The sequence below is a fragment of the Aquarana catesbeiana genome, linkage group LG07 (assembly GCF_042186555.1).
Source record: "Aquarana catesbeiana isolate 2022-GZ linkage group LG07, ASM4218655v1, whole genome shotgun sequence".
NCBI lineage: Eukaryota > Metazoa > Chordata > Amphibia > Anura > Ranidae > Aquarana > Aquarana catesbeiana.
Window position 1 is genome coordinate 272,125,994 of NC_133330.1, and position 12,573 is coordinate 272,138,566.

The 12,573-nt window shown below is 43.2% G+C and overlaps 1 protein-coding gene across 9 annotated transcripts in view; it reads left to right on the forward strand.

The window, feature by feature from the left end:
* The window catches only part of CACNA1E (calcium voltage-gated channel subunit alpha1 E), a 1,300,209-nt gene that overhangs the window by 997,465 nt on the left and 290,171 nt on the right, over window positions 1-12,573 (forward strand). For all 9 annotated transcript variants that reach the window (XM_073593343.1, XM_073593351.1, XM_073593342.1 and 6 more), the window contains 2 exons: window positions 1,395-1,547; window positions 4,545-4,723. In XM_073593343.1, coding sequence (XP_073449444.1) covers window positions 1,395-1,547; window positions 4,545-4,723 — 332 coding nt within the window. The remainder of the gene's footprint in view (window positions 1-1,394; window positions 1,548-4,544; window positions 4,724-12,573) is intronic.

Genomic DNA, 12,573 nt, shown 5'->3' on the forward strand with positions numbered 1-12,573 from the left:
GTAGCCTCATAGGACAGTCAGAGTAGAATGAAAACTCCTCCTACAAGCTTTAACCAGACACTGATAGAAGTCACAAGACTGCCATATACTGCTGATGAGAAAAGGTATTTAGCAGTTTGTATTTACTAAAATAATTGCATTTCCTTGTTCTGTGTACTATGGGAGGCTAGATATAGTGAATGCAGGGTCTTGTGCCCAGCTCTTGGAAATCTGAAAATTCTCCCTTTAAGTGGGGCTGCACCTGCACTGCAAGGGTTAACTAGGTCGAGGGGAGAGTAAAAACACTTTTATTTAACTTATTCTCCGCTCCCCCCAGCAGGCAGTGCCCCCCCATGCTCACACAGTGGACTGTCCCTTGCAGGACTATGGGCCCTGCCTTGGTCTTAATGACATCAGGACCTAAGTCAGCTGGAGCATGGAGGAAAAGTTGCTAGGTGGACCGGTCTAGCAGCGCAGAGGAACAGCGCATTGTGTAGGTAAATCTTTTTTAATTCCCTTAGACCTAAGTGAGCTGTTAACCTTTGTAGTGCAGGCTAGACCAACAGGTTCTGTTGCTGGCTGGTGGGGCCAGGTGTTGGGTTGTCTTGTGCTGTGCAAGCATGTTTATACCTGACATAGATGGAAATGTATTTCATTTAAACCAGAGTTTCACTTTAATGTGACATTAAACCCAAAAACTAAAATGCGATATATTTCAGCTTACCAATCACTAGATGTGGTGGCTGAGGCTGCTTTCTTTTTTTAGGCTTTTTCCCTAGTTTCTTTCCACCTTGTGATCTGGCCAGTAACACACCTCCTGTATTAGAGTGCCTCCACACTGGATGAAGGAGCACAGGGGGCACCTTTGGATAGCATTGTCAGTTTGGTGGGGGGGAATGCTAGATGTACTAGCAGTTTTAGATAAACTAAACAAATTGAAACCAAACTAGAGCTAACGCTTTATAAGCGGTTACAGCAAACAGTGTTTTTCCTTTTGGGATAAAGGTTTTACATAAATAAATAAAAGCTGATCATTAAGTAAGCGCCCCTGCCAGTGTAGAATGGTTTATCTCATCCCTGTAAACTGATACATCTGGAAGGGAGCTTGTTCTTTTGACAAACAACAGACTTACTGGCTGGATCACCAGATGAAAAAAAAGAAGAAATAAAGCCTAAAAAGAAAATGAATGCAGCCACTACATCTCACAATTGGAAAGCTGCAATATAATAAATGTTTCCTTTTGGGTTTAATACTGCTTGAAGTCAGACATTCTGAGTACTAAATTGCTATGGTGCTCTGTGAAGCTCAGTGAGCACCAAGGAAATTTCGGATACCGCCTCTGACCATTGATATTGCACTTGTATCGTTAATCTGTATTAGGCTGTCAGCACTGTGTCATGTATTTCTCCTACAGGTTTACAGATTGTCTTGAAATCCATCATGAAAGCGATGGTACCTCTGCTACAGATTGGATTGCTGCTTTTTTTTGCCATTCTCATGTTTGCAATTATTGGACTTGAGTTTTACAGTGGCAAGCTACACAAAGCCTGTTACAGGAACCAATCAGGTAAGCTCCCTACCACATCATATGAGAAGAAATCTCTGTGTGTAATGTGGTTATTGTGACAATAACCTTAACTACTTGCCTACTGGGCACTAAAACCCCCCTCCTGCCCAGACCAATTTTCAGCTTTCAGCGCCGTCACTCTTTGAATGACAATTGCGCGGTCATACAACACTGTACCCAAATTACATTTTTATACTTTTTTTACACAAATAGAGCTTTCTTTTGGTGGTATTTAATCACTGCTGTTTTTTTTTTTTATTTTTTTGCTAAAAGAAAAACTAAAAAAGACGGAAAATTTTGAAAAAAAAAAAAAGTTTCATAGTTTTTTATAACATTTTGAAAACATGTAATTTTTCTCCTTCATTGATCTGCGCTGATGAGGCTGCACTGATGGGCCCTGATAGGCTGCACTGATGGGCACTAATGGGCACTGATGAGGTGGCACTGGTAGGTGGCACTGAGAGGTGGTACTGATGAGTGGCACTGATGGTTGGCACTGATGGACACTGATGGCTGGCACTGATAAGCGGCACTGATGGGCACTGATGGGTGGCACTGATGGGCAACGGTAGGTGACACTGATGGGCAGCACTGATTGGTGGCACTGATGATGAGGCACTGATGGGCATTGATTGGCAGCACTGGTAAGCATTGATAGGTGACACTGGTGGGCAAAGGTAGATGGCACTGTGGGCACTGGTAGGTGGCATGGTGGGCACTGGTGGATGGCACTGGTGGGTACTGATAGGTGGCACTGGCGGGTGGCACTGGTGGGCACAGATGAGGCAGCCGCGGCTCTCTGTGTGAGGAACTGATGTCCCTCTGACAGAAGCTGGTGATCGTTTTTTTTTTTTCCCTCACGCTGACAGCGTTCTTATTGGCATACCTTTACATAGGCTAGCCCTTATTCAGTCCATCATGAATGCTGCTGCCAGGCTCATCCACCTTACAAACAGCTCAGTGTCTGCTACGCCTCTCTGTCCATCCCTCCGCTCGCTGCCACTCACCCAACAAATGAAATTCAAAATACTAATAATAACTTACAAAGCCATACACAACTTGGCCCCGAGCTAGATCACTCACTTAGTCTCAAATTACCAACCAAATTGTTCTCTGCTTTGTCAAAATTTAGACAATCCCTGAGAATTCATCTCTTCAGAGAAGCCTATCTGGTCCCCACCTAACTGTACATTTTCTCCATCAGCTCATCCCCCACAGTTATTACCTTTGGTGCAATATAAATCGTGTATAATAATATAATAATAATAATAATAATAATAATAATAATCTTTTCTTGAGCTTATTTAAGCGGAATGGATAATTCCTGGTAACTATGGGTTTGACCCATGCACACATGGGCCCCAATATGTTAAAATGCACTGGCATACCTGTAGGTATGATATATAATTCCATGTTATTTACATTCTCTTGTCCCTGATGGCTTCCAGTACACTGCAGAGGTGGGTTCCTGTTCCCAGAATCAAAAGCCACAAGTGTGCAGCGCACTTTCTTCTGCTTTAATTTATCAGTACAGCATCTCCTGTGCCTGTCAGTAGTCCCACCTGTGAAGAGGAAGAGTCGAGCTGGCCGATCATCAGAGAGCAGGGATTGCCCGCTGTAACAGCTTCCATTTAAATTGCTAGGTTCCCACCGCCACTCACGTCACACAGTCCCGCCTCCTCGCCCGGCACCACCAGTGTTCTGTCTATCAAATGCGCCAGGCGAGGAGGTGGAACTGTGTGACATGAGCGGCGCAGGGTGAGGAGGCGGGACTGTGTGATGTAAGAGGCGCAGGGCGAGGAGGCGGGACTGTGTGATGGGAACCCAGCAATTCAAAGGAAAGCTATTACAGCAGGCAATCCCCACTCTCTGATGATCGGCCAGCTCGACTCTTCCTCTCCTCTTCCCCTGGCTGGAAGAATGGCTCCCGTTCAACCCCGCCTGCCAGGGGTGCTCCCACCCTCCTCCGACGCAGCCCACGCTCGCCAGCCCTCATTTTCCACTCGAAAAATGCAAGTAGGTGAGTGGAAGATTTGAGGAATGTATAGATATATATATATATATATATATATATATATATATATATATATATATATATATATATATATATATACACAAATGTACAGATAAGATACACACAGGGCATTGGAGAGCAGGGAGCAGATGGGAAGAGGGAAAACAAAACTGGGATAGGAACAAGGCAGTAGGATACTGGATACAGGGCAAAGGCAAGGGGAACAGAGTCAACCAGCAGCACAACAAACAGGGTACAAAGTAGGAGCAGCCAAAACACTAAGGCGCTGTGTGGTAGTGAGAGCAGCCTTCTATAGCCACCTAGCAGCTGAAACCAGGTGGAGCTGATCACTGACACCTGCTGGCTTCTGGGAAACACCTGCTGGTGGACACGGGAACTGCAGCTATCAGCTCTGAGAACCACAGTGCCACCAGCAGCTGAACCAGGTCCTGACAGTGGATAGATCTCTCCAGCATGGATTTACCTTTCCCTATGCTATCCAAAATTTTTGGCTATACATACACTTTAAGTTGACCAGCCACACCAAAGTGATTCCTGTGTCTAGTCCCACAGGGCTTGATTTACTAAAATCCAAAAGTGCAAAATCTGGTGCAGTTATTCATAGTAGTCAATCAGCTTCAAACTTTAGCTTGTCAATTAAGCTTTGACAAAAAAAAAAAAATGGAAGCTGATTTGTTTCTATGTAGAGCTGCACCAGATTTTGTATTCTTCAGTTTTAGTAAATCAACCCCATAGTACCTACAACATATAAAAATCATGTACTTTGTTTTTCCTAAATGGATCAATTTTCTACGGATAGGTTGAATCAATGTACACATGGTCATCTGTATGCCTCAGCATGAGCAAAGAAAAATAAAGTGCTTAGAAAATTATTAATAATATTACCAAAAGGCTATTAGGGTCTTGAAATAGCCATAAATACACTAGAATCTCCTCCTTCATAGACCGTAATATCTTTGTAGGATGGGATGCAATGGACCCTCCTCACCCGTGTGGTGTTCCTCGATGCCCAGATGGATATGACTGCAAGGAATGGATTGGACCTAACGATGGAATTACTCAGTTCGATAACATCCTATTTGCGGTGCTGACCGTCTTCCAGTGTATAACCATGGAGGGCTGGACCACAGTGCTGTACACTGTATGTATAATCTTTTTTTCTTCTTTTTTTCCATTATAGCCTTAAAGATAGCTTGTCCCTAATGGGCATATGTAAAAATCTGAAGTTCCACTCTCAAGCTCTGCATTCTCACCTTTCAGGCTGATTCAATGTTATTTACTTGTATTCTCTCTGAGCTCAGTACTGATAAAAGACACAGCACTTAAATATAATGATGGTACTTTGAGAATTAGAGAATTAATGAAAGAAACTAAACCCTTTCATTGACAGTTAATTTACAGTCTTCTATCTTTCATTAACCTGGATAGAGAGATAGGTATCAGCCCCGAGCTCAGGTAAAATACAAGCCGGCCTTTTGAGGCCTTACACATTAGAATTGGCCTGGTATTTTTCTGCTGTAAGAGGGAGGGAATACAATTTGATAACAACACATACCCCTATCAATGTGAAAAGTCATCCTTTTCAAGCTTGTAGCAAACCTGCAATTGGCAAATATGAATCGAACATGTCAACTGCATTTTTGTTTTAATGTAAATAATATTATCTGTAACCTTTCATTTTTAAGGTGCATTTATTAGGTCCAGGCAGAGTTAAAAAAAAAATAGATTGGAAGTAGGTTATTGTATATTATATACAGTATGAGATGCAACTTAACACCCTCTCCCCCATCAGATTTGACAGTCTCTTTCTCCTAATTATTTTACTGTGTTTGTAAAAAAAAATGTCAAACTGTTTTTCTGTGTAACTGTGGAAATTGTAACTTTCTACAGTTAAAAAAAAAAAAAAACTCACTAGGACCTAGGGAGAGAAGATAGTGCCAAAATATTTTATTTTTGAAATACATAGAATACAATTCGATACATTTAATAATTATTTTAAAGGTTCAATAACATTAAATCCTGGATAATGACAAGTTCATGACAGTAAGCTATTAACAATTGGAGACAAAATAAAAATGGATATTCCATTCCTGTTAGGTCAACTTATTAGGTAAACCGGTCTGGTCGAGAGCACCGAGGAAATAGAGGAATGCCCCCGGCACCCCTAGCAGGATCATACTGTGCCGAAGGAGCGAACCCTCCACCCCCCAATGACCCCACCCCCCGGTCAAAAAATGTTTTGACAGAAATATCCAGTCCAACAAGAAGGAAGATAAGATCAACTTATCTATAACTGTTAGTATAATACATTAAAGGAGGAGATAAGAATCTTCTAATGTCATTTCCAGGTGTCTTCAAAACATATAGAAAAAAGGACAGAAAAGAGAAGGAAAGGAAAAGGAGAGAAAGAAAGGGGATACGGGTCTATCCTAATGCTTAGATGGAGAGAGAGCCGGTGTGACACCATTCGAAAGAGAAATGGCTATATATTTAGCCCAAGGATTCCAGATTTTTTCAAACTGTGGGGTTTAATCAGCTAAAATACTGGTCAATTTTTCTTGGGTCATTATCCAGGAAACTTTTCTTCTGACCTCTGACAAGAAGGGCCTAGGTTTCTTCCAAGCTTTCACTATAATAAGCTTGACTCCTGTGAGTATGAAGTGAATTAATTTTTGTGTATGCTTGGGAATGAAAGGTATGTGGGCATTTAAAAGAGCTACAAGAATGGACCTAGGAATCTGATGACCAGTCACCTTAAATATCATGTTAAAAACTTTGTTCCAAAATGGACGGATCCTAGGATATCCCCACCAAGTATGAACCATCGTTCCCAATAATTGACAACCTCTGAACCAAGTTGGATCTGCAGTTGGATATATGGTTGCAAGCCTAGTGGGGATTAAATACCACCTGGTTAGAACCTTAATGTTAGCTTCCATTAGGGAAACATTGAGAATTCCCCTGAAAGATTTTGAGTAGGCAGTATGCTAGGTTTCTAAGTCCCAAATGAATTGAAGATCATTTTCCCAAGCCTCCATATAGGAGGATTTAGCTGTAGGGTGAGTGAGACACGAGTAAATCACAGAAATTCCTCCTTTTTGTTCCATGGCTTGTTCACACCAGATCTAAAATTTTGTGAATTGGAGTGGAAGGGGTTTATCCATCCAAATTTGGTGTAAGAATTTAGAAATAAGATCGAATTGGAGTCTTTCAGAGTCTGGACGTTTCAGCATATTGATGCAATGGGTAAGGGTTATGGACTTCCCAGATCTAAAGAAATGTCCTATACGATACAGTCCCTTGTCCACCCACCATTGGAATGTTTTACTATCTAAGCCTGGAGGGAAGTCCGGATTATTGAATAAGTGTGATAGGGGGCGTCCTGTGGAAATGAGAGTCGGGTGATTTCTAAGGCTATCCCAAAGTGTTCAAGATTGGGACATAGTTGGGGCCATTATGGGAGGTTTTTTCTCAGGTGGACACCACAATAAATAATCTGGGGATAAGTGGGGTACTGCCTGTTGCTCTATATTGATCCAGTCTGGTTTTTCAGGCTTTGAGTAAAGTATGGATAGTTGAGCCAGTGTAGCGGCTATAACAACAATAATGTTACAATGTATTTATCAGTGGAGCTAGGGTTGCCCCCTTTTCTTCAAGCCAAACACTTTACTGGCACATGGCAATTTATTTTTGTTTGTAGCATACATTGTAAAAGACCTTGGACACTTTTGGGTGGCTACCTGAGGACCAGTCATGTGAAATCAATATATACCGGACTGACTGATTATAATAGTGCTGCCCTCAATCTCTTTACCTTTCTGGGGAAGTCTGTGTTCTGGGGATTCCTCCCTGGGCTTATAAACTACTGCACACTGCACCACCCAGCCCCAGCAGTTCTAAGCCTCTCAAAGGGTTTGACAGGCAGTCTGCAGTGGGGTTGGTTGGCACATCTGTGCCCTCTTCTCGCAGCTAAATGCCAATGTGCATGGGACCTCAGACGACCCTGGGGAGCCCCAAGGATACCCCCAGCTGATAGAGAGCTGCTTGAAAAGTCAGAACCTACCTGTTTTGGGTTCAGCAATCTACCAACACTCTGACTTTCCAGAATAAATACCAAAGGCAAAATTTAAAGTGGCAGCGGGGTGGTCGAGGGGCAGTGGGGTGGACGGGGCAGAGGGCTGGACGGTAGACTGAGGGGCAGTAGAGTGGACTAGAGGGCAGAGGGATGGATGGGGGGCAGCAGGATGGATAGGGGGCAGCAGAGTGGACTGGGGGGCAGAGGGGTGGACAGGGGGACAGCGAGGTGGACAGGGGGGCAGCGAGGTGGACATGGGGGTAGCGAGATGGACAGGGGGGCAATGGGGTGGACTGGGGGCAGCGGGGTGGATAGGGGGTAGCGGTGGACGGGGGCAGTGAAGTGGATAGGGGGGCAGTGGGATGGACAGGGTGGCAGCAAAGTGGATGGGGTAGCAGGATAGATGGGGGCAGCAGACTGGACAATGGACTGGGGACAGAGATGAGGGGAAGACACATTCGTGGGGACCTCTCACTGGCAAGTATGCTGTTAAAATAATGTGTCCGGGTATCTGGCAGTTGGAAACCCAGAATGAATCCCGGACAGATGGCAACCCTAAGTGGAGCCTACAAACAGTGTTTGCGGGCTTCATTTACACAGAAATAGCCATCCGCTCCCCTGAGACACCAACAGTGGATTCCAGAGATTTTGTTGAGTATACTACAGTATATGTGCCCGCAGAGATAGCTGGGCATATTAGGCAGACTAAGGTTAAGTTTTTAACATGTGGCTAAATTGCTAAATTGCCAAGCCTCTAAGGTTAAGTTTTTAACATGATGCTAAATTGCCAAGCCTCTAAAAATCAATCCACGTTCAGATAGCTTTTCATAGGTGTTTGGCATGTGGTGTAACTCCTTAAGTGCGGCACCAACACGCCCCAATGGCGTGCATTGCACACAGTTGTCAAGTGTTTACAGCGCATCCCTATTCGTATGCACAGGTCATGTTCAGCATTAGTACTGCCCACCGATTGCAATAGGGGGGATACTTTTTGTTGTGTGTGCAGGGCAAAGTATCATGACTGTTGCTGTTCTTTCTCACCAGTCAAAGCTCTGCAAGTGCGATCTCTATAACTGATTGAGTTGTGGCAAAATAGCTGTAACTTTCAATTTCAGTGGAATTAGCAGACAGTGACCACTAACATACTGTAAATCTTGTAACATCAGTAATGGTACAGAGGACATTTTTGAGTGTATCTTCAGTGGGAAAGGTAGCAACATGTACCAGTCCTCTTACCTCCCTCTGAATCAGGTTCTTCAGAGGGAAAGGCAGCAGCATGCCCCAGTCCTTCTTACCTTCCTTTGAATCAAGTTGTTGGTTTAAAATAAAAATCTTTTTCTCTGGCAAAAGAAATACCAGTACCTTGGCTTCTACTTTTCAAACCTTTCCATCATTACTTGACGCAATCTTTGTAATGAGACCCATAGGCAAACAGTTGTGGTGGGTATCCTTTTCTTTCAAGAAGGCTATTTTGCCCACTTGTAGGTTGGGTTTGCTAGTATGTTGTTTGCCACGACCTTGAAGATTGAAAAGGTACTTCTACTTCCAGTGACTCCAGAAGACATTGGAAAGATGCTGAATCTGTTTCCACTGTTGTCTATGAACATCAGTGAAGCGCGGTTCAATGCTTATTCTATCCGCTGGGCTCTCTGCCATTTGCTGTTGTTGAAGCCTCCCAATCTTTGATACTTGACAAATTTGTGAAGGGGGGGGATATGCGTCCTTTCTTCCTCCAAACACCAGATCTTACTCTTCCTTCCATAAAGTGTCGTCCTTGGTGCTGAATTTGTTCATGTAATGTCCAACTAGAAGTGCAGTGATGTGATGTTGATCTGATGCAATAATTGAACAGAACAAAATGGATTTCCCCATGTAACCTCCAACTCAAAGAAACCTGTTGTGATCAATCACTGGGTTCAATTTGTAGAGCAGGCTGTCCTTAGAAAGGGTAAGTCCCTTTGATATGTTATCAATCTTCTATGACTACACTTCATGCTGAACACATCAAATGATGACCTTTTTTGCTTGTGAAATTTCTTCAATGGTGGGAGGCTCTTTACATATGTGCCATCCACAACACTATTTGTTGTCCTCATTATTGGTTGCAAACTGATAAGTAATGTAGATAAGTTGTGAAATACAACAGAAGACCCCTTTTGAAAAGCATTCAAAACAATGAGTACTTGTCTTTGACTATAATGAGTTGTTTAGTGTAACAGTATTAGCTCTGATTTCCTTATCAGACTCAAGATTAACCATTTCAAATGTAGAATCACTATGAATTGTGATGAGATCTTTGTTGTGGCGCTATCATCAGAACTTTAAGTAGTTTCTGTTGTCTTCTCAGACAATGAAATGGTGGAACCTTTGCTGAATGTCGGCCATAACAGCAACTGGTTATTGTCTGAAGCTAAGCTGAGCTAAAGTCTTATAAGGTTGTTGCTCAGATTAAGCCCGGTGAAAAGGACATAATTTAGGGAAACTCCTTTATATCGAGCACTTGAGTAAAAGACCACCCTGATCTGATCAGGCTTGTTAAAATGGTACTCACCAAAGAATGGGAGGTACCAGCATTCCTCTTTCTTTAGAGGTGGTGCAGGCTCAGCATAGTCTCTTGCAAACACTTTCTGCATAAAATCAACAAAGTGTTCTTTCATCTCAGGTTTTCTGTTCAGGGTGCATTATACAGATGTACATTGAAAGTTATGCTTCTGCATGCTGAACATTATTTGGGAATTTCTTTCTTGAAGCACAAAATGATAGTGGCGCCACCCAGCTGTTGGGGTTTTCCTGATAGAACTCCCTGTCTTTCATGGTGGCTGCCAGCTCATTATCCTTAGTTGTTACATTGAACACTGTGGTGTTGACATTATATTCCCAGAAATTAAGGGCTTTGTTAACACCTTGTGTGAAGAACTGTTGCATGCCTTTACTGCAAAGTCTTTCATGGTAGTGATGCAGGCACTGCTTACAACAGGTAATGCAACTATTCGGCAGGACACTTTCCTTAAAAGAAGATATTATGGAATGCCCCCTTGACATTACCCAGACAGACCTCTATGATGACCCAGTCCAGGCGTTGGGCATATGGTGCGTCATGTAGCTCATTGATTTGTTGGTGAGCCTTGTGTACCCTTAGTAAGTCTCTGCCGAGAAGCAGGAGAATATTGGCATTTCTGTGAAGATCTGGTATGTGGTCAGCTATGACTGTCAAGTGAGAGAGGTGAGAGATGGCTTCGGGAGTAGGGATCTCCTTTTGGTTAGAATCTGGCTGCACTCGATAAGAGTGGGTAATACACTGCTATTGAAGGGATCTACTACAAGACTTGTGGCTCTCCTGCCAGGGTGTATGGTAAGGCATGTCCGGTCAAAAAGCTTTGATCTTGCAAGAGACCTGGTACTCTAATCATCTAGAATAGTATTCCATCTTACAGCTTTATCAAGTTGACCCTTGGGATATATATGAACTAAGCATATTTTGGTACAGGATTTGTTAGAGTTCCTTTCCACAGACATCTGTACATGTAGAGAAAACTGGAGTATGAGGTGCTGTTTGGTCTGTGCTCTCCCTGCAATGCTTTGCCTTGAAAGGATTATCTATGGCAGTGATGGTGAACCTTGGCACCCCAGATGTTTTGGAACTACATTTCCCATGATTCTCATGCACTCTGCAGTTTAGTGGAGCATCATGGGAACTGTAGTTCCAAAACATCTGGGGTGCCAAGGTTCGCTATCACTGATTTATGGACAGAGTAGGACTGTCTTGAAATGAATAAAGCGCATTGAAATGGATAAAGAGCATGCAAGCAAACATCACTGTCACATTCTATGCACTTATTAGTATCCGTACAGTCTTTAGCATGGTGTTCCATGGAAGCACAGCATTTCAAGCAGACCCCAAACGTCTTTAAAAGCTCTTTGTGTTCTTGCGAGGGTTGCTTTCTGATGCCGATACATTTCCTAGGAGGTCGGGGTTTATTTATAGGACATTTGCAATTTGGATTCTCAATGTTCTTGTTCTGATCAGTCATTTCAAGGGCTGTAATGGTTGGAAAGAACAACACCATGGTTGCCAATAAACTGACAATACTGTATGCATTTTACCTATCTATGCAGCAGGTGGCACTGCAGTATTATAATGTGTATCTATAATATGATGTAATGGGAGGAAGTACTGTTTTTCCTCTGTGTGTACTTTGTATCCTGTTCCTGCTTCATGCTGTAAGACATTATCTATTATTCTCAATGAAAGTAAAGCCATATTGCTGCAAACAAGAAGTTTCCAGTGCATGATTTCAATACTCAGCTAACAGTAATAGGTGCAGGTAAAATATCTGTCCTTTTCACAGACACTGAACTTCTGTGGTCTCTATGTGAAAAGCATGAGCTAGCAGGCCTTGGAGAAGGTCTGCATTAGGGTAAAAAACTTTTTCAGCTTCCCCCAGCCCCCCCCTAAATACTTACCTGACCTGATCTTGATCCAGTACTGTGGCTGAGAGCAGAAGTGCTGCGCTCTCTCTCTCTCTCTCCTCTTTCTCTCATAGGCTTAGAGACAGCAGCTGGAACCATAAGATCCTGCTGCGGTCAGTCAAAGCCAGTAAGCAGAGAGTGGGGGGCAGAGTCGAGCTGCACTGTGTGTGTCTATGGACACACAGAGCCAGCTCAGAAGCAAGCCCGCATGTCTGTCCTCATAATGAGTGCTTGCTATGGGGCAGATACTGAAGAGGAGGAGCGGAGAGTGCTGACGGAGTCCCCAAAAGAGGAGGATCGGGGCTGTTCTAAGTAAGTAAGTATAAAAGAAAAAAAAAGGAGTAGTGGGGCTGCGAAGACCAGGCTAGCATAAGCTGCTGTGGTTGTCGGCTTTAGGAGGCTGGTTGTGAGGCTGATAGCTCTTGCAGCTATTCGCAGCTGATCAC